The sequence below is a fragment of the Vanessa tameamea genome, chromosome 7, assembly GCF_037043105.1.
Source record: "Vanessa tameamea isolate UH-Manoa-2023 chromosome 7, ilVanTame1 primary haplotype, whole genome shotgun sequence".
Lineage (NCBI taxonomy): Eukaryota > Metazoa > Arthropoda > Insecta > Lepidoptera > Nymphalidae > Vanessa > Vanessa tameamea.
The window spans coordinates 364,470-387,973 of record NC_087315.1 but is presented as its reverse complement, the minus strand read 5'-3'; the positions used below and the strand labels follow the sequence as shown (position 1 = coordinate 387,973).

The 23,504-nt window shown below is 37.5% G+C and overlaps 1 protein-coding gene across 1 annotated transcript in view; it reads right to left on the bottom strand.

Moving 5' to 3' along the window:
• Window positions 1-1,120: 1,120 nt before the first annotated feature.
• LOC113392197 (protein timeless homolog) overlaps window positions 1,121-23,504 on the bottom strand; it is a 39,338-nt gene continuing 16,954 nt past the window's right edge. Inside the window, exons 10-22 of the mRNA XM_064215434.1 lie at window positions 19,537-19,617; window positions 19,076-19,182; window positions 17,882-17,935; window positions 15,380-15,446; window positions 13,056-13,251; window positions 11,074-11,222; window positions 9,463-9,557; window positions 6,882-7,088; window positions 5,298-5,459; window positions 4,547-4,735; window positions 2,388-2,584; window positions 1,660-2,113; window positions 1,121-1,225 (exon numbers count right to left, since the gene is read on the bottom strand). Of these exons, the coding sequence (XP_064071504.1) occupies window positions 1,170-1,225; window positions 1,660-2,113; window positions 2,388-2,584; window positions 4,547-4,735; window positions 5,298-5,459; window positions 6,882-7,088; window positions 9,463-9,557; window positions 11,074-11,222; window positions 13,056-13,251; window positions 15,380-15,446; window positions 17,882-17,935; window positions 19,076-19,182; window positions 19,537-19,617 (2,014 nt within the window). The 3' untranslated portion in view covers window positions 1,121-1,169. The remainder of the gene's footprint in view (window positions 1,226-1,659; window positions 2,114-2,387; window positions 2,585-4,546; window positions 4,736-5,297; window positions 5,460-6,881; window positions 7,089-9,462; window positions 9,558-11,073; window positions 11,223-13,055; window positions 13,252-15,379; window positions 15,447-17,881; window positions 17,936-19,075; window positions 19,183-19,536; window positions 19,618-23,504) is intronic.

Here is a 23,504-nt window from a genome sequence, read left to right as displayed (position 1 = left end):
CGATATTCTCGCTTTGTTGACGATATTTCACTGCAATCGAGTGTAAGAGTAAACAAAAACCGTACATTTTAAACGTATATTGAATAGAAGGCATAATAAATATTTTATCAGAACAATTTCTTTCTACAATTATAATTCCTAGACACACACACACGCACATGCACGCACGCACGCACGCACGCACGCACGCACGCACACACACATACACACACACACGGAGTAATGATGGAAGGGGAGCAAGTAACGGGCTCGTGCAAACCTGTGGTAGGTTTCAAGTCACCTGTAATCTGAAAAGGAAATAAGTCGCGTCATGTAACTCTGCCGCCGTGAAGTGAGCGGCGCGGTAATACGCACGGGGGGCAGCTGCCTCTCGGGAATGGCATCTTAAAATTAACGATACAGTAGTTAGACTATTTTTATTTATTCTTTTCTTCTAGGGACGTAGGAGTACTAGTAAATGTTTTATGAGAGGATCATCATTGTCCTATTTCTATATTAATTTCAATCATTATGTAATGATTAGTAATTTCATTTCATGAAGTAAAAGCGAATTAACTTCGGTATAAGTATTCGTTTTTAATTTGATTAGTCAAATTAACTAACTAATAATTATACAAGAATAATTTTGAGCGCAATCTATTTTTTGTACAGAGTTGAGTCAGCGAAAATATTTTCGATATCCTTAATATTAGGATAAGTATTAAATTATAACGTCACTAGCACGAGTACAATCTGCTACATGGAACGGGCTCAATCATTTAACATTTCGAGTGAACCACTAGGTCGTAGCCACTCTTCACTCGACCGTACCTCGCGACCTTCTCGCCCGAATAGCCGAATCGTTATAAAAAACAACCACATTTTTGAATTTTCTTACATCCGACGAAAGTAGCGAACCCTACTTCACCACTGCTGTCCACCAATATAATATTACAAGCAATTTTTTTTCTCTCAGCTGCGGAAGAAAATACGCTACATATTTTTGTCGTCGTCGGTCGCCTGCGACCACAGACGAATGAGTATCGACGGCCGCGCCGCGGCCCGGCCTGGCAGAGGTCGCGGCGCGGCCCGGGTGGGAAATGAAACGGCCTCGGTCCTGTCGAGCATTTATTTCGCGTCAGGTCGTGAAATGATACCTCCGAGCGGGACCGCGCCGCCCGGGATGCGCTTCACTCGGAGTCGTCGCTGACGACGCGCCGCCTGCGTCGCCGCGCCGCGCCGGCCGCTGCAGACGAGATTCTTTTTTAATTAAAACGTCAAATTACAGCCGACTCCCCTCTTTTGAGCGGCGCTCGACTGGGTCGTCGTTTTTTGCGAACTGTGTTCGAGTATTCTCGGTGTTGTTTTAAATTTGAGCCAAATCTAGTCGGCGTTACGGAAGAAGTATGGCACAGATCCAGGTCGGAACTCTTGGGTCGATTTTGATAAAATTTCGGTGTGGCAGTGATTTTTAAATCAAAGTTAAAAATAACAACACTCTGCATGGAACCGTCGTGAGGAAACCTTAATGTTTAATGAAATTCGAGCACATCTGTGTGGTAGCTCATTCCACCGACCCGCATCGGGGCGACGCGGTGAAACGAGCTCCAAACCTTCTTTTCGAAGGAGAGGTGAGCCGAGGTGAGCAGTTAATGTCCCATTTAGGGGCTGATACGTTACCGCTGCCCGAGTCGTGTGCCGGCAGGTCGGCCGGGCCGTCGGCCGGCAGCTCCTCGGTGTCCGGCAAGTCGTCGCGCTGCAGCGTCTTCTTCGCGAACGACAAAATATCCTCTTCGCTGTCGTCTTCGTCGATTTTCTGCATTTTCCGATTATTTTCATCGTCGGAACTTAAGCTGCGATTACGTTTACGATTATTTAAAATATTGCTTGTCGGGTGGCTGCTTTTCTGTGGGCTCACATCGCGCATCTTCCGGAGAGTATCGAATAAGTCCTCATCGTCACTGGATTCATCTTTGGGATTATTCTCTTGTGTCGTTCCAGCGTTATTCTCAGTACTGTTGGTATCGTTGGTACTGTCCACAAGGAGTTCTTTGTTGACAGCCTTCATGACTATTTCTCGTCTTTTCCGTATAGTTTCATAGTGTATACTGCTCGGTATCCTCCAATATGTTTCCTGAAATATACATTGTACCTGAATCCTGGGTAAACTAAGGCCCTGTCATGTGAACTTATTAAGCTGGAGATATCAAGGTTCTAAGTTTAAGCCCCGTGTAAAATATATTTTATATATGTGAGTAAGGGGGAATAGAGAAACCACCCATGTTTGTGAACACACACTGAGCAATCTCCTGTGCTGTTTATCTGAGATATAAATTCGTTATTAAAATATGTCAGGAGGATCACCATCATCGCCAGCTGCAAAATCAACTCCCTAATGAGCACGTTACCTGTTCGTCACTGGGCGGTGAAATCCCAATGCTCTTCAATACTTTCACGAAGAGCGGATTGTCCATCGCTTCGACGGATTCGCTTGAAATAGGCACTAGCGGAGTTCCCTCTGACTCGGGGTCGAAGCCTTCCGCTTCCTGATCGAGAGCTACTTCTTCTAAATTCTCTGCTAGCCATTTGAGTGCTTCTGACAAACCTGATATACAAGAATTTTAATGTAATTTTTTATAAAACTTGAAACGATGAATACCCCTCTATTTATAGTTATGATACCACATTGTTTGTTGCCGGTATTTACTATTTGAAGGAAATGATTAATCAGATATTCTAAAAATGTCATAATATCTTCTGACCAGCGTTAATTTCTTTTAAACGAAAGTGTTTTGTTATACATGTGGCTTTGTGCCCGTTTGGGCTCATAGTATCGACAAACATAAATGCTGTACATTGCTGTGTTCCAGTTTAAAAGGAAATGTGAACTTACATGTCCAAGAAACTGAATATTTTTGCAAGTTGACGGTCAGTAAACATTTACGGTGTTAATAGCTCGCAGAGCTTGTCTATGGATGGTGATCGCTTACTTAGGTGACCTATTTGACCTCATTCTCATTTCAAAGTGATAACATTTATAATAAAAAAGCTTCGTAAACAAGTGACATCATTTTAAAAATATTAATATGAAGAAAATAACAGTCATTTCTAAGGACCGGTGTAACTGGGTCAGCTCGTTCTACAGTACAGCTGGATCTTTCCTCTATAGAAATTATTATTATAGCCAAGGAAGTAAATTCTGAAAGCTCGGACACCGGGGATTATGAGATGTTTTTAAACGAAGCTAATTTGATTATAAATTATTAATCGATAAAATATACAAAATATCTTGAGAAATGTTTGTGACGTCACATGCACTAGAGAACTATCGGCGTGCCATTGACTTGAATGGAAAAAACAGATTTCCTATAAAACTTACACGATATATCTTTCGACTTATAACAAAAAAAACTCATTCCAAATAATAAGTGTATGAACTTTCTCTAAAGCCAGTTTTCATTTAACAATAGTTTTTAAAGTAATTATGTCAAGTAGCAGCCGGAACATACAGGGTGATTGGTAATTCGACGTATTCGACGTATGCACGAATCTACAAAAAATAACTCTCTTTTCAGGGACCTGTTCGTAAATAATTTGCGCAGGAGTATAATGGTAAGGATGGAATCCTACATTATGCACTGTAGACCAAGCTGTGTGTGCTGTGCTCTGTTACAGAGAGTCGTGCGGCGAAGGTGTTTGGCGAAATGGTTCGATTGGTTCATCGATAAATTCTTATCCTCTTAGTAATTAACAACATGGACTGGGAGTCTTTCGACTCTAATTTTTCGTCTCTGAACACTACCAGATTCTCGGATTCGCTTATTATAAACTGATATATCGGGTAGCCGTTGATTAGGAAACAAATGCGAATAATCTTGCATTGGTTAGGTATGCGTATGGTAAGTTTTGTTCGAATACGAATTTCCACCAGCGTCCTTTGTGGTCATTTTATTTCGATTGCTTTGAAATAAGTTCCTAGTTGTTATACATTTTTGGAAAGCTAAGAAAACGCTTATGTTTTTAAAATAATCTGCAGGACAAGTTTCATAACGATTTTTTTAGTTTTTAAGGATTTGTTATGGAAAAAAAAAATTCCGTCTCGCATTTTTAAATTTGGACGGATAATTACTATTTTAATATTGACAAATAACCAGTGTTTAATCGTTTTTACACATCAGAAGAAAAAAATTATTTTAATTGATATTTTTTTTAAATACATTTTTAAGTTGCAAATTTGACTTATTTTGAAAAAAAAACTAAAAAACGTGATAACTCAAAAATGGTTAACTTTTGCATCATGCGTATGGGGGTTAAAATGATCACAAATAGTCACCCCTATTACCTCCTAGTGGGAATACGTCGAATTACCAATAACCCTAGAAAATTTACTATTGAGTACAAATTAAGTGTGTGAAAACTGAAGGCTACTATTTTAGTAAAGATTGACGTGTTCCATAAACTGGACCATCTCGGCTTTTAACCCTGGATTACGTACGGCAGGTAATTGGGTTTAACTTAGCTTCTAATGCACCCATTGTTAGTTAGCATTTACCAGTTCAATACTTACCACTCTCGACAGCCTGGATCAACAGTTTTGCAATTTCACTTGCACTTAATTCGAGCCTCTCGGCCTTCTTAGTTTTACTGCTTTCTTTCTTCTTCGAAGGTTTCTTACGCTTAACGTTAATCGTGCGCAATGGTGGTCGCGCTTCATTTTCGTCATCAGAACTTGAATGTTCAGATTCGGAGGAACTATCTAAAAGTTGTTAGGTCTACTTTAATTTAATTGATATGAGTGATAACATTTGTCTAATTAGATATTTTATATTAGTTTATCTGTAGCTCGCTTGGGATCAGTATTTCCTTCATTGTACATTTTACTGGGCGTTGATATGGGTCATGTCCAAGAATCAGTCTATAGTCCAGTGCAACAAGCATTTAATTTGAATTTTGGTCAACTCCCCTAAAATACTAATTCTTATTTAAGCTTGGGTTGAATTGATGACTATAGTAAACAACAAAGTAAAAGGTGTAGTATCTGAACAACATTTTCATATTTGCGTTTTTTCTAATACGGGAATTAACAACTATTAATAAACACATGTAGCGATACATCTTAAAAGCGATGACAACACATTACAGTCACACGAAGGATAAATAAACAAGTAATTGGAAAGTTTTACAAGATAATAAATAGACAAATTGAAAACAAGTCCTCGTAGCGCAAGTTTATAAATGAAAATATGTTGGACATAAAAGGAAAGTACAACAATACAAAAGTCGGACAGCGGATAAAGTTCAATTGCTTAGGAACTCACCGTTCAATTTATCGCCATCGTCTCCCGAACTCTTAGTTTTCCTTTGGCGCCTCTTACGGCACTGGTTCTTGTCTTGTATAATACCCAATTCTAGCATTCTCTCCACAAAGCTACGCTTCGATCGCTTCCGGGGCATTCGGGCGGTTATTAGCCCCATTGGATCTACAGAACCGAGACTACTGTCCATTATCTATATCAAAATTTATTCTAAATGGAAGTACATCAGATATTATAATTTTAACCAAATTAGTTTCAGCACGCAGCATGTATTTTGTTCCTTTGATAAAGTATTTGCAAAATTTCTTGTTGACCGGTCGAGTTACGACCAACAAACTCTCTTTCACAAAAATAATTAATTAAGGATCTATGATTATTAATGTAAGTAGGTACATATTTAAATTTTGAACTAGATTGTATCGTGTTTTAAGTTAAGCAAAATTGAATATATAAATTATAAATTAATTTGAAGTCTGCCTCATCTTTGATTACGTAGAAACATTACAAAATATATTTCAAAAAGCCTTCAAAGCTCACTATTTAATATAAAGAAAGAAAAAAAATTCAACGTTAAGTGGAAATGAGAGATTTAAAGGCAGAAAAATAGAAGAAAATAAAATATTAAATGAAAGTATTGTCCCAGAATCGTAGGTGGTCAGGGCTATCGCATCCGTCCATTAAACTACAATTATTTTTTATCTAATAAAATAGTATATTATAGATAACATATAGTAATTACACACTCATTTATGATAAAGGAATTAAATCAATTCTTCGAATATATTTAGAGAAACTAAATTAATTAGTTTTGACATAAATATTTAACGTAACATGAAACGAGAAACTAATTTAAAATAAATTCTAAAATAACATTTGGACAAATTTACATATAATTAAATGTGGCATCCCTGTCAGTAAAATATTTTATCTCGTAGATTCATTTAAAGTTCTTTTAGACCTTTTTCTATATGAAAACGTTCAGCTTGTCCGAGGAATTTATGTAGGATTCGTTTTTTGATGAATGGTCTAATCCAATTCCTTCTAAAGACGATTCGTTTTAGTGCTGTTATGACGACCGAGGTCACCTCGTCGTTTACTTAAACGTTTAATGTATACAAAGATGAAAGTCTTGTTTTCGTTTGATATGCTTCTTGTAATATTAAATTCACCAGTGGTAGGACTTTGTGGACGTCAGGGGTAACAAGTATTCAACAGTCTATCGCAACACAGTTATACTTTGCGTTCTGCTCTAAATAACAAAATAAATACTATGAATGATTTTAAACTGTGTGAAGACTAAACTATTAATACTATTAAATTAATTAATCTATGTTTTTTGTTGATAATGTCGCAGTGTGTCTCTTTAAAAATCTATTCTATCTAATACTTCTGTTGTTTTTAGTTGATGTACTTCTAAAATTTGTAGACATTAAAAATATCTGCTTAGTATAAAGTTTAATTGACAGCGAGTGCCAGATGGCCTTAAGTTCGCCCTTTCTACCGTGCAATACTTTACACAATAAAGTTAAATAAATATAAATATTTTTTGTAAAAGTTTAAGATAATTCGATCCGGTTGTTTACGTACCTGGTGAATCTTGGTACTGTTTCCAAAGCTCGGCCAGAAGGTTATCCTCTTCTTCATTGAACTCCTTGGACACTTTCTCCTGTCTCTCTCTGTTACTCTTTTTAGTCGGTGCCTTGAATATGAGACCTAGTTCTTTTAGCTTCTTGATGACACTTCTTCTGGTACGAGTTTGGTCGATTAAATTGTCCAAAATCCAGTCAATTACATCTGTGTTATGAATATTTGGAGATTACTAAGAATATAATTGGAAAACACATAATCAAATGCAGGTATTTTAGGGTTCCGTAAAACGGAATACGGTGTAATATGTTAAACGGAAAAGTGATCCCATACTCCGTCCCACCTGTAACAACCTGTTTTCTCAGTATATACTAGATTGGGTTTACAGAGTGAGGTGACCAAATCTCGAGCCCATACTGATGTCAATGTTTAGTAATTGAGTGAAACAGATAATTAAAAAAAGACACGTGTAAAGAAAAATATCACATGACGTACCCAATCAAAGATACATTTTATGAAGTTTTATAGTTAAAAGTTTTAAAAAATACGAAAATCGACATTAAATAGTCAATAGCGCAATGGTTTACGGGCCCCCTAGCGATGTAAAAAGTCGCAGACCGATCCTGACCCCTTGTCGTCCCCACTCCTAACACAAGTGATAAGCTTAAAAGAAGGGGTAAATAGGAATATTAGTAATTCCTTAATTAATACGGGGCATAGCTAGTATTCTTGGGTAGATGCCACTCACTCATCAGATATTCTACCGCCAAACAGTAGTACTTAGTATACTGCAAATTGGCGCTATAAGAAATATTAACCAAACTTCCTTAAATCGTCAATACGCAATACTTATATTTACAACTTTAGGAATTAATATGTTATGTCTTATTTTAATCTTAAAATTGGATCACAATAATACTTATAAGTAAGTATTGGTGTTTGGCGGTACCTACCCAGCATGGCTTGCGCAAAGCCTGACCACTGACAAATCCTATTATAAGCATAGAAACATAATTATGAATCATTTATTGTATTATTTTAACTAACTTTCAAGTGAATGTATAGTGAGTCAGTTTAATGAGAAAAAGAAATAAAAATGCTGTCAACTTAAACAAAATAATACTTGGATCTCATTTAAACGAAATGTCTTAGTGCAAATAAAAATTGATTAGTAATCTTATATTCAAATTATAATATCATAATTCTTATCTATCAGACGTCTGGGTCATTTGCGTTCATTATCGTACGGACATTATTTTAAACTAAACGAGAGAGTCCCTTATTTTTAATAGTCTCGAACAAAGAAAAAGATACGTTATATGATTTTGATAATTTTGTCAGTTGTTAGTATATTTTCCCCTTGGGGACGTATTTTATCTCCAATTTTAAATGGGACTTAACGGAAAATATAAAAAATATTTTCCAATTCGGTTCATACATGATGAATTTCGGATGTAACAAACGGAAGAAAATATATAACCGAATTGAGAACTATTCCTATTGCATGCATTTAGAAATCTTATCATTTTAATAAGATTTGCGATGAAAATATAAACTATAAAAATATAGACTAACAGATAAACTTTTTCTATAGTGATACGAAGATTATTTATAAAGTTAACAAATTGCTTACTGTAATTTAAACTTTATATCATTGATATAAGCGCCAGTTCGTCTCAACAAAGACGCCAGCATTCCGCGAAGAAGAAACTAAGTGCTACAATATTTTATAATTTTAATTAAAGATATTTACTAAGAGTTATTTCTGTATTTCTTTAGATTTTTCACAACAGCACTTCGAAAGATAAGGGGAACGTCGCCTTATAAACTTTAAGCGAAAACATCTCGAGACAGAAGCATTCAAATGAGTTACTTTTCAACGTTTTGTTCTATTTAAAAAAGTCTTACTTAAAGATACTGAAGGACGACGAACTAGGTAAGTTTTTATTCCGTTCTATAGAAACCCTACTATACAGCTGGATTGAGAGAAATATAGCTGTGTTTTTAGATGCTCCAAGTACTTGGACTTACGTATTCGACGCAGTGTAACCACCTTCATTCCTTTTTTTTTATTTTGGGGGTCATTTGACTTTTAGTGGTTTGGTTCTCAACCGAATGAGGAGTTACGTGTTCGATTGGCATTTTGGTACTGCAAAATATCTTAGCCGACTGCGACTTAGCTCATTGGACAACAACGGGTGGAGATGGGGACGCCTTATTCTACTCCGACGGAACTACGTCAAATTATGTTTAATAAAGACAATGAACAGCTAGTAGCAGTCCTACTACTGGGAAAGGGCTACTTTTCGTTTTGAAGACAAGTTTGGAGCTTATTACACGCCGTTTCATTGCAGGTCGGTGACATAATTTCACATAACTTAATCTGCCCTGTGCAGGTTCCCTCGCAATGTTTTCCTTCACCGCACGAGATGAATTATATATGTAAATTAAACAGAAAAGGGGTCTTGTCCGGGTCTGAAGCTGTTTCGATTGAGATCCATGTGTTAAATCCACATTTTTTGCAATACATTATATAAATATGTGAATACAGTAATCAAAATGAATGAATCCGCGCACTCACCCTGATCACTCTCCGGTTTCGCCACATTCTCCATGTACAGACTCCGAAGTTCCTCTTCCTGTTCCTCCGTCCAGGCCGCCCGGCCCGGCTTATCTCTGCCGACGGACAATTAATCATGGTTCAACCTTTCGCCCGAGTTAAAACTTTGACGTTTCCACAGAGTTAGTACCTGCTTAGAGGATACGTTCCATTTATATTCATGGAAGTTGCGAATTCTCATTTCACGAGCATCGTTTGTAAATATTTTAATTATTTTTGAGTTTACTGTTTGTATGACCCGTTGTTTAGTGGATAGACTATAAGTCTGTAGATGTCAGGGTTCCGGGAACGAATTACGGGTTGCACTTATAAAAGAAAGTTGTTTGAAGAAACTCGTAAAGTATAGCCGTTGGTTTTGTGCTTAACCTCTAGGGGTCATGTCAGGTTGTCATCCCATCGTATTATAATCATTGTTTCACAGGACTAGACACTAAGAATTTCTCAACGGAATACCTTAATGTTTTGCCCGACCCGGGATTTGAAGCAAGAACCGCAGGATCAACGACTTGACAAGTTAGCCCCTAGAACCACGAGGCAGATATATATCACGGTACTGTAGCAGGTGAATTACGTTCACAATCGAGGTTGACACTAATTGAGAATTTAGCCAGTAAAACTTCACAAATGAGGTTTTTATTTTCTTTGTCCTGTCCTGATTAAATTCGTTCCTGGTCCCGGGAGGCCGCGGGGAGTATTTGAATTCCATTGTTCGGTTTATGTTTAGTATTTAACTGTCAATCATTGGAAAATATTTCTGCCTCAAAACAATTGTTCGTTAACAAATAACTTCCTTTATATCAGTAATTGAATTTGTTTTTCAAATCAAAAATTTGCTCATTTTATTTATTAGACATTTAAATCGGGTTTATATTTGTTCTTACTTTGTTTAATATTGTGATGAAAGATTATAAAGTATCATTAGCGTAGAAATAAATCTTTTTTTATTGTTATTATTGTATCTCCATAGACATGTACGTGCCTTTGGTGTATCTAACTTTAATTTTTATATTTTTTACGTGCCTGCATATTTTCGTAACATCAGCAGCATCAGAATTTGAATTAAATTTGAAGGGGTTTTGTTAGTATTCTTGAGATTCTGGATTCTTTGCAAGTAAGTAACAGAAAGTAAATACGACATGACTTACAGTTAAGAATGTTTGGAACCTCCACACTCCACGCACAAAGTGTCGAATGATGGATTCATGTTATGTAGAAGAATATCACCCGTCATTATTATCACCATCGATACGTTTTAAATTACAATAAATTCCCTATTTATTTAACAATATAAAATAAAATATCCCATAAATCTTCTGTTAATATCTAAGTGTTCTTTCTGTCTCCAGACTTTTGCGTATGATTATTTTTATCATTATATTTTATAGTGGCTCTGCTAAAGTCTTATTAATGAAATTCATTATATAAGCAACTAATTATATAGAATAATTCTTTGATTATGATGGTAGGCTGGGTCCTATACTAAGATCACTAGAACCAAACTCTTCTTCTATGTATTGTACATGTTAAGGTAGAGAAACAGTTTTTCAATTCACAATTTTGTATTAAACTTACCTCTGGTCGTGGTAGAGATCGTAGCCGTGCTCGATTTCGACGGAATCTTTAGAGTTCTTCCAAAATAACAGTTCGATAAAAACTTTATTGCTCTTGGATGCTATTTCGGTGAATTTTCTTAAAATAAATATGGCGAACTTCTCCAATTCCTGTTAAAGTTTTTATTACGAGCATTATGAGTAAAACTTAATATGACGTCACAAACAACCTCAAAAATACAGTAAGATCCTCCACAACACTAAAATAGCAATGATATAAAATATGAAGTAGCGTTTGAATCAAAACTATTAAGAGAAAAAGTTGTTTAAAAAGAAGCTATTATTTTTAAACAACTTCAAAAAAGGAGGTGATCTATAAGATTGTAATTTTTTTAAGTGTGTTTGGATAATTGTTTTCTTCGTTTGGAAGGGTGAGTATACTTTCCGTTCGGGTCTCACTTAAAATTGAAGATAATTATACTACTACTAACGAATATAGTTTAATAAAAGCTTGTAAAAGAGTAATTAGCGTGTGGTCGTGTATATAAATCGAGAGTGTTAAAGTTTTTTATTTATAAACAGATCACAAAATTTTATATAAGAAAATATCTCAAAAACCTTGATTATTGTAGTAAAGGCTAATATTACATTGTAAGGAAAATAAAAATGAATTTATTCTCCCACCGAAAAATTAAACCTAAAAAAAGGGACGTAAGTTTTATCTAGAAATAGTTTAACAGATTTCGTGCAAGCGAAACAAGCGAAAGTAATAAGTGCGTATCTACGCAGTTCGCGCATTAAGTGTACTCCGCGCCTACGCAATAGTCCTACCGGAGACTTCCCTGCGGACACCGCGGCCGCGCCGGCTGCGGGCGTGCGAGCAGTGACCACCCACCTTAACAACCTTTCATCTGCAACTCGGATATTATTCCCCGAGCGTTTTATATCGAATACATTTTCAAATACAAGACGCTGCGACCGCAGAGGACCTTATCTTGTTCAGAATGCGAATCAATTTTGCCCCGGCTCGAGCCGCTAATTCGTTTTCCACCGCAGACTCGGTTCAGATTTGTTCTATTTCCGTCAACATTTGGTAATTGGCTAGACTGTTGCCTGCAATTTCCTCCCCTCTGCATATTTTCTCTGCTTATTTAGATAAAGCGGTTAGGGGCGGGCTTTACGTCATAAATGTTGTAGTAAACGTAACCACATAAGTGAGCTGTAGGATATTGTATGAAACGAAGTGAACGATCTGGATTGAGTACGTTTTGGTAGTGAGGACTAATTAATTTACTTTTTATACTACTTACTTACTAATACTCCCGACGGACTCCAATTTTGGACAAACAATTAAGTGTATTTATTTAGTAATTAAAAATATTAACGAAGTAAGATTACGTAACATTTTTTTCATGGGAACTATTAAATTAGATGGTAGTGGAAGATTATTTTCTTGACAGTCAAATAAGTAATTGCTATACTTTTATATTTAATAAAGATTTTTGACTTTTGATTCTGACTTTGACTGACTTACTCGCCTTTCAGACCAGAGCACAGAAGTTTCACTGAAGTAAAAAATAACCGTTTTATAACATTACCATTAATCGGCTACGAGAACTCTACGACGTAGCAACTTATATGACTTCTATATAAACATTAAACTATACGTGAATGTTCGTTTTTACAAGCTTTTATATTCACCTTTTAGCATGTGGGTTAAATGACGATTCTGAAATCAGTCTAACAGACCATTAATCATACCAAAAATGATCAATGCTAATGAAGTCTCGTATATAACACACGTTTTTTTTAATAAGACTAAATGTTTATTTGACCTTTGCATACATATATGTACTAGCAGCAATCGGAGCTTTTTGGTCTTATGAGCAGATAGGTCTATTTTCTAAAAACAATTTAAGTACATTTTTTTCGTTTAATCGAATCAGCTTACAGAAAAAAAATATTGGTGTTTTTTTTAACGAGTAACCCTAACTCGAAACGTACCTCGCGATGCGGGGCGGGCCTGTCGAGAATCCTCTGAAACACGAGGAACAGCGAGGCCTGGAACAGCATGGCGGGCCGCGCGCAGTCCCACGCGACGCGGTGCAGCAGCTTCAGCGCGCAGTGCGCCGCGCGCGCGCCGCCCGCCTCGCGCGCCAGCACGCCCGCGCACGCGCTCACCACGCGCGGGTGGCAGAACCTGCGCCGCGCTACGATGCTATAGCCCCCTATACGAGCAGGAGGCTCGCCTGATGGAAAGTGACTACCGCCGTCCATGGACATATGCAACACCGGGGGGCTTGCAGGTGCGTTGCCGGCCTTTAAGGAATGAGTACGCTCTTTCCTTGAAGGTTCCCAGGTCGTATCGGTTCGGAAAAAACCGCCGGCGAGAGCTGGTTCCACAGAGTGGTTGTGTGAGGCAGAAAATGTCTTAAAAATTGCGCTGTTGTGGATTTTCGGACATCTAGGTGGTGCGGGTGATATTTGCAATTTTGACTAGATGTCCGAAGGTGAAATTCAGCAGCCGGGCTTAATCCGAACAATTCCTCGGAACATTCCACGTGAAAAATTCGGAAGAAGATGCCGAGCGATCCAACATCTCTACGCAAAGCCAAAGGATCGAGCAGATCGGAAAGGGCTTGATCGTCGATAATTCGAGCCGCTCTGCGTTGGATACGATCAAATGGAAGGAGCTGGTACTGGAGGGCACCCACCCAGAGGTGAGAGCAGTACTTACTCCATGTGAGGCCGAATTTGCGCCTTGTATAGGCTTAGGCGATGGGCCGACGTGAAATACTGTCTGGCCTTGCTGAGCACACCGAGCTTTTTTGATGCCAGTTTGGCTTTGCCTTCCAATTGACCGCGGAACTGAACGAGGCTCGAAACATCAACGATTCCGATACTAGCTGTGGCGGCTATTGGAATGTTCTCAAAACGAGGAGAAATAACAAATGGTGATTTTTAGCGAAAAGAGGGCTGACAGAAATTCCCTAAGACAGCCTTAGCGAGAGACTAGAAGGCACGTGTTCCTGAAGGGAGCACCAGTCTCTCGCCAATTCTGTCAATGTACTCCGTCTTCGCCTTAGCTGTCACCTTTACATTCCTTTCTGAATGCGCTGGTATTGACATCACGTCTTGGTTGCGTTCCCATTTTCGGCGTGAAGTCGTTTTGCAGAAACGACCAAACCAGGACTGTGTTTTTGCCACCAATGGGGACCGCAAAATACGGAATGAACAGTTCCATACCCTGAAGTACCAGATCAGCGACAGAGTCAGTAACAACGCTCGGATCATCCGGCGAGAAACAAACCTGCCCCTCTGGCTAGAATTCAAAGAAGGACCGCATCCAATCCCAATCTGCTGACTTGTAGTGCTACACTCGGCGGCAGCCCACGAAACGAGGTCATGAATACCGCGCAACCGGCAATGTACTCCGGACGAGACAGTGGTCTGACGAGCCCAGAGGGTGATCGACGATAACCTGGTAGCCATCCGGATGGGAAGTCAGCAGAAGGTCCAACAGGGAATGTGTATGATCCTCCACCTCCGGTATTCGCGTTGACGAGGTGAGCAGATGTGTCAAATCATATGCTAAGGCGAATTCGAGAACAGATCTACCCGCATGATCGGTAGTGCGTGATCGAAGCCATTCGGCATGGTGGGCATTAAAGTCGCCAAGAATTATGATCTCTGCGGATGGGATCTGCTGCAGCACGGAATCTGTAGCCATTTGGACGTGCTCAACCAGTCGGGCGGTTTCGGCATTACTGCTATGGGACCTATAGAGGCACGCGTAGAATCGCGGATGGTCGTTGCAGTCTACACGCAGCCAGATAATAATCGATAGGTACTCTTCAAGGCTGCCGAGGCGTCGAGAGCAGATATCATCTCTGACGTAAACGCTCACCCCAGCTCGTGATACAAAGGAATGTTCCAATTTGTACTCTGGGTGGGAGAGAAAAGTGGTATGAGCAGGAGAGGATATCTGGGTCTCGGTAAGAAAGAGGAGGTTGCCTTATGATACCTGCTCCGCTTGCCCCGAACAATGGCGAGCGCAAAATTACCCCCCCCCCCCCCCCCCCCCCAGAATTCGGAGGGCAGCCTGAGACGGAGACTGCGCTCGCTTCCTATTGTACCGTACTACTATTCGGTTGACGGACACAAGATCATCCTATGAATACTTTGTCATTATTACATAATGTAACGTCCAGGTAAGTCCAGGTAAGCTGTTTAAGGATTAAAAAACAATTTATTGGAAGGAGAGAATCTTCCACCACATAGTGTTTTTTGTTATTATAAACTTTGTATAAATATAAATGAGAGATTACCTTAGAACGAAATCTTGGAAATCGAAATCTGTTTCCACGACGGACGTTGTATCTTCTTCTTCTTCGTCTATTCATAACAAAAACGAAAACGTGAAGAATCATTCGTAATTAAATGTTAATTAAAATTAATTAATGTTGGAATTTAGAGTCACATGATACAGAACATGCATTTCCCAAACAATTATTTTCAGAAAATTAAATGCTTGATCTTTTTTTAAAATAATGTGAGAAATCTCGTTAGAAAACCCGCATCTTGCGAATGAAATTCAGTAGTAGATCCACCAACTGCACGGATAGAATAATCTAGAATCGTTACTCTTTGCCCAGCAGTTGGACATTCTATTTCTGACACTACATACACCTTGTAACACATCCATCATGTATTTATTCAAACATCTGATGATATCTCCGAAAGTACTGGTCCAAATACCACCGTGTAAACGGTTATTTGTTTACAGAAAATTATTTAAACTAATAATTAAGCAAAGCACAAGTTAAATTAAAGTCATGGTTTTTTTCCATTATATTCAATTTATCTATAAAAATGTATCCACGCTATCACAGATTCTCCTATAGACATTTTGGAGAACTACAAGTCTAATATATATTTTTTTTCCGGGGATCGAACCCGGGGCATTTCACATGCAAAGCGAACGCTCTACCACTGAGCTACATCCCCGTTCGATGAATGAATGACAATTTAATATCAAAATCATAATAATAATTACATATTGTATAATAATATATAATCTAATCACTGAAAGGCATGGGACCGGCTGCTCGGGTTTTACTTAGCTTTTTTAAACCGAAACACAAGAATACTAAATATTGCTTTCTGGCAAAAGCATATCTGATGAGTGGGTGCTACCCTGGCTAGAGGATATGTTACATTTTCGACGGTGGGTTTCTGTTCGAAAGAATGAGTACCAAATTTTGCCGATTCTAACGGAACCAGTAGCTTTACATTCAATGTAAATTCGTAACGCGTATAAGATTTTTGTTGTGGTCAAAGTTTCGGAGGTGAAATAGATAGTCGTAATTGGCGTGTACATTTGTCAACGATTCGTATTTATATTTAAGTAATTTTATATAAGTAGTGAAATTTAATCTAGCGCGAGTCTCGTCTAACGAGCGCAGCGGGACTGCGATGCTTTAATGCGGAATTATCCGGATAGTATGAATTTCTAGGATTCCCGGCTTAATTTCTTTTTATTCTAATTATAAACTCATAATTTAATCGTTTTTTGAATTTCTGTATTGCCATTCGTACGAGTCTTTTCTTTTTGAACGCCAGTTTATAAAGCTCGATGAAAAATATGTTTTATGGTCGACTTTCTGTGCAACGCATGTTTAATATTAAACGTAAATAGTTTTACTTTGAATGCTTTATTTTTTTAATATATTAGAGTTCATTGATCTTGACGTTCCTATGGAGTGATGATCTACCAATAGAGGCAGTGGAGATTGGATAGAACAGGCACGGAACAGATAAAAATGGAGAAACTTTGGGAGCCTGATTAAAGTCAAACGAACTAATTCGAGTTAATACTAATCGCTTATTGGTCACTTATTTCATTATTAGATGTAATCGACCAACGAGTATTGAGACGAATTAGTTAATCTGACTTCTATCAGGCGAGGCGAGACGAGCACTATACTTTACCAATAATTTTAGGTAACTTGACTGTAATTCACACCGGAGAGTAAGAGTTGAGGCATAATGACCCATAAGACGCCTATTCAGGTTCGGCGTAAAGATAACCGAATTATATTGATTTGGCTACGTAGACAACAGAACAGCTATCCCCTCCTCGTCTGTTCACATCAGAAATGAGATAAAGCGCTGTGCGAATAAATTGGATGTCTATGACGTAGAAGTTTGGGGGGGGAAGGGGGAGCCTTATCTCTGTAGGAAAATTTGAAGCTAGCAAAATTGCGTCAATGTCTTGAGTCTTTGGAGCTGAATGAATTGATGGTGTATTTAGTCTATACAAGATATCAGTATTTAATTTAAAATCAACCAAGGGAAGCCATGCTCCTTAGATTCTGACCAGACGGCTCCTGCGCGCGGCCCCTCCCCCGGGGCGCCCCAAAGAACTTATGCTGTGACTGGAGGAAGAGATCAATCGAAGAGAAAGTTGCGCTAGCTCAAAATTAATATTTTAAGAGCGAGATGCGCAGAAGGATGACGCGAAATAAGTGTAGCTAATGTGACTTGTAGACACGCTGAGGAGAAAAATCGGCGGTAGAGCTTTGTGCGAGCTTTGGGCGAGCTTGGGCAGATGCCGTCAACAAAATCGGTATTGGAACGAATACTGAATCTCGTACGTCGCCAGCGTCTATGGTCGCTGGTACCATCAGGTGGCACATGTTTCCGACAGGTTATTTCATTAAAATTATACATCGGACTAAATCTGGGATATTTTTTTCTCAATCGTTGATATATATTTGAATAGACTTTGACAAGACTTTCGACTTTGCAAATAAGCTACACGTACTCACCGTCGTCTTCGTACTGCGAATTTTCTTGCGCCTCTTCCTCATTGATGGATGCATCTGAAATATTAATTATATGAAATAGTTACACGTAAATATTCACCTTAAAATAAAATATTGAATTGTTGGAACTATGTATGATTATTATTACATCATTTTAAAATTTTCGTTCGTTACAGTATGGAAATAGCCTTATGTTTATGCAAAAAGAGCTGCGGTATATTCCGAGTTCGTTTCATGTTCAATAACTTTCATTTTATTGATTATTGTTCAGTCATTGTTAATATCTCACTTAAGTTCTGAGCTGAAAAATAACAATGCAAAGAGTCTGATCACTATTGACTTATTAATAATACCCCCAGTGTGCCCCTTATAATTTTCTTATCCTCCACTTAGGTAGCATACGTTTCTTTAAAACATATTATATATTTTTATGTATAGTAGGTATTTGCATATGTGTATACATGTAATACAAAATACGTGTACTTATATTTATTGATTCAATAATGAGGAATTCTAACAGAAATACATGTATATGTCCAAAATTACGGGTTGAGTGTATGGTGTATAAATGTACCCCCTATTACAATAACAGACACACAACGGGTTTAAGTCGGGGTTATATGACGTTATTATATATTTTTTTAAATTTAATGTTCGACTACCTACTAATAAAATCTTTCGAACTTAACGCGAAACACCAAACTAATAATACCAAGCACCAGGTACGATCTGATCGACTGAACTATATACGTAATGAAGTAAAGCGATTGAGTCTGTATCGCGGAGGTGCAGTCGAAAGCAACGTTCGGAATGTCGAGCGCCGTTTAATGCGGAGGGCCGAGCTCAGAATTATTATTAATAGGTAAATTCGGGTTACAATTCAACGCGACCACGCTGCTTGTATTCGGGTTATCATCCGCACGATCATGATTTGTACAATAGTCATTTGTAAATATTTATTTAAGTCATCGATATATCAAGTATATATCCAAAAATATATTTATAGACACCACACACCACCATAGCAATATTATTACGGCGCCAATGCCTATGGGCGGTGGTGACTACTTACCATCAGTTGGCTCATTACCTACCAATATTATATACTAATAATAAAAAAAAACTCAATTTCGTAGCAAATTTATTATCCATTACGTCAAAACAAGGTACAGTATAAAATGTAAAATATTCACTAACCTACTTCGACTCCTAAGTCAGTATTATAAATGGTTTCCAGCATGTCGAGCTCTTCGTCCTCCGTTACACCGGCAACGCCGAATATTCCTTCCTCGGGCCACACTTCCCTGAATAATTAGGTACTAGATTACAATAATAATAACCTTGAACTCAATTTACATTTTTTTAAATCGACTATAGGTAGTAACAGTACCAGCCTATAAATGTATCGCTGCAATTTCAAGTTTAAATTGCATTTAGGCTACATTACACATATGTCAGAATCGGTTTCCTCGCGATGTTATCGTCGCCGCTGAGTCGTGATAAAGTTTGGACATTTCCAGCCCATAAGTGTCATTGTAGGTGACGATAACTTATTTTATGAGGACACAGAGTTTACCGGTACAATTCTCAAAACGAACGTAAATAAAATACATAGTGATTATAATTTATAATAGCATATTTTATATATGTTCATTTACCTGGCGGCTCGTAGCATACCGACAGCACCTTCATACTTGTGATCGCGCATCAATTTTTGGATCTTCTTCATACAATCCTCCCTAAGAAACAGAATTTTGAAAGTGTATCTTTTTTTTTAATTAGTTTTATTTAGCTCCAATTGTTAGTGTTTTGGGTTTTTGATTTTGAATTGAATTATGGATACGTTATTGATATTGGTGATAGTACAAATTATTAATATAGTATTTAATTGGAACATTGATATAGAATCCTGGTTTTAAAACCTCGAATTGAAAAGGGATGTTTGTTAATAAAATGTCCAATTGGATTATTTATTTATTTCACATCACATAAATGTGTTTTATTGTATAAAAGATTTCTAATACTAAAAGCATTTTTGTCAATCTTACGTACAATTGTATGTACATACATTCATACATAACCATACATTGTGCATTACCTTAAAATACCATTTTTTTGCAAGTGCATAATAGACTAACTTAAACTAGAATGCTACTCACAATGCGTACTTTACATAATAACTTAAATTCAAAATCAAATTTACTCAAGAGCCTATGAAAATTTTGAAATATTCATTTTACAAAACGATACTAAAGGTAAAGCTGCCACCATTCAGAAAGTAGATTCTACTGAAAAAAAGAAAATAGTCCAGAAGAACCGACAAGAATAGGAAACATCGGTCAAGTTTTATAAATTTACAAAGCTTTTACGCTTCAATCCCATAGTCGAAATTCAACGTCTAGACTAGACAGGCAAAGAGCTAAGAGCCGCTTTTAAGCGTAATAAATTTAAGCACGTTTTATACAAAATCTCTTAAGCATCCAGGCTATTTACTTTGATGCCAGAACTTTGATGAATTCAAAAAGCCTCAATGATAAGACGGAAGAGTTAAACGGTTCAAATATAGGAAATTAATATTACAGATTCGTTTAAAATGCCTTTGAAGCGGCTGTTGAAAATGTATGTTCGATGTATGTCAATTCCATATAAGCTGGTTTTTAATCGCGATCATATTTTTTTAATATTGGCCTCACGTCAAGGTTGCGCGTGTACTCTTCATCGAATCGCGAGCGATATTTGTAGACGTCCTGTGGATAGTTGAGCTGTATATGAGGTTTGGTGTATTTGGTGATGGCCTAGATAATACGGCTGCGAATTACGAGAGCCGTGGTTCAAATATTAAGTCGGTTTTGTTTTACAGTAATAGAGTTGGGAAGTTAGCAATGTTATTAGACCCATTCATCGTATAGCCTGTAAAGTCGTGTTTCCTGGACCCGATCTACGGTTGGCTCGTGATTGTGTTTGTGTTTGGGTTCCCCGTGTTGAAGATGTCCATGTGCAGTAGTCGCTTTCCATAAGACAGCGTTAGGTGGTAGGCAATTTAATATCTCTACCATAGTCGAAATTCGATCAGGAGGATTATTTTATTTATTATTAAATCTATATAACTTTAAAAACTAAAATTAAACGAAAAATTAAGTTGCTAACATAGCATCGCTAAAAGTAAAATTTATTGAACAAAACTCTTTCAACTAACTGAGGTTGGCAGGCTCGGAGCCAAGAGATATTAATATCTCAAACAGCGTCTTAGCCACTAAAGGATAAAACAAGAGATTAATGTATTCTTTATAAATATAAGAATTAATATTTCTCAGTATGTCTTAAATGTCATTTATATGTTTTTTTCCAATCCAAGCGAATTCCAAGCGAAGAATTCATGTTTTGTCGTTGTTAACCTGTGGCCGTTTTTGACTTATTAAAAGAGACAATGAAAGTCTCACTATTGGGCAAATCTCTTCGTGGCTGCTATGGAACGTCGTCATGAAAAACGTGTTACATGAATTTGACACAAGCAAACTGTATATTTTGGAGGAAATTCTACTACGTGTGCTCTGACGACGTTTCCCATTGCCGAGCAAGAGATGAATTTTTAACACAAATAAGCAAATGGAACCTCAGCGATGCTTGTCCGGGTTTCAAGACGTACTCTTCGATTAAGAGTTATGTGTTCTGACGACTCAGCTCTTAAATAATAAGAAATATCGTTTTAATACTAGAAATTGTTTCATTTTAAACTTGCTTTTCTGTGTTAGATGCCCTGTGTGACGAATGTAATAAAATTTAGATTGAATACAAACAAGGTTTGCAAACCGTACAGGGGAACTGTTTACATTTGTGTAATATATTTATAATTTAGAATTTTTCCGTCCCACGACTTTTAACTGAATACAATTTAAACTTCACAAAAATATTTCAATGGTGTAGGAATTTACTCCACGTCAAAATAAATTCAATCGCCTAATGGCACATCCACTGCATTTTCTTAATGAAATTGAATGTAGATTCGTCTTTCGTATTTTAAACTTCGGAGGGAATTCAACATACTTTTTATTTGCATAAGCGATACGTTGAACGGTAAAACTTTTCTCGATTTATTAAATTTTTAGTCAAACGGAGATTTTAATGGACGTGAAATAATATTACGGCTCACATTGTCAGTGCAGTCACGAACGACAATAATCGACTGAAAAATGCATATCTAAAATTATCTAGGTAGAAATATATGAAACACATTTATGTAGAAGGTGGTGGGGCTTTGTCCATGGCTGTTGTCAAGCTAACGTATCTGCCAGTGGATCTCACACATACATCTATAATTCGAAACATCAGTACTAAATATTGCAGATCTATAGAGTGTTGTATCTTAAATCCTACGTATGGTATACTATAAAATAGGTATGATGTACTATGAGCTAAAATGATAACTTACCTGAAATGGGACATTTCAAAGGGAGTCTCCCTTAGCTGTCGAGGACATAATACAATGCACAAATGTGTTCACAAAGATAAGTTTAATGTTCTCATAATCCAATAGGACGGCAAACGCGATACCACTAGAGAGTTCTGTCGTAGGATCAACGGCTTTATAAGGTTTACGATGCAAGGGAGTGTAAACACTATTAACTCCCGAGCTCCAGGGTGCGCGTGACATTTCTTGATAAAGATACTCAATAGCTTTTATTTCCCGATTTCATATGTATAAAGTGGGAAGGCAGGCGGACAAACGCGCTGCGATGCGATGGTAAGTCGTTACCACCGCCCCTAGGAATTGGCGCTGTAAGAAATATACACCACTCATTCCATCACCAATGCGCCACCAACTTGGGGATCTAAGGTGTAATGTCCCTTGTGCCTGTAGTTACACTGATAATCGCAACACAATAATGGAATAGGTGGAATATTTAAGTGGGTGGTAGTTATTCATCCGAACTTGCACAAACTCTACCACCAAGAAGATCCGGTATTGGAAAGGACATCGGGATCGGTTAAAAATAGCAAGGGATGGACGAGTTAAGTCCATACGTGTCTATTTTACATTGATGTATATCTGCAGACGGGCCAGCGGCACCGAGGCTGCTGTTAATTGCTGAAGTGCCTTCGGCCGCGGGACGGGGGTCGTTACTTGTGCATGTTATTATACTGGTTCACTTATTCTTGTGTCCGAAACGGAATAACTTCAGCTCTGTTGCTTCCCTATACAATACTATGATGAGTACGTACTTGAAGCCCAATTCTACATAGTCTATGTTACTTCTTTAATTTTTAAAATAAAAAGACGTATTTCAATATATGACGATGTGAACAATGCTCTCTCCGAAATAGTAAATTGGTTTAGTGTTAATAATTTAATGTTAAATAGTAAAAAGACAAAATGTATTCAATTCACTCCCAATGTAAGATGTGTCAAAACGAGTGTACGCTTAAACGGGGAAGCATTAGATGTTTTAGAATCAACAGATTTACTTGGTATGACAATAGACTCTAAGCTCCAATGGGGCCCCCATATAAATAAATTGGCGGATAGACTCAGCTCTGCAGCCTATGCGGTAAAAAAATTAGACTTTTGACTGATGTGGATACGGCTCGCCTTGTGTACTTCAGTTATTTCCACAGTATAATGTCGTAT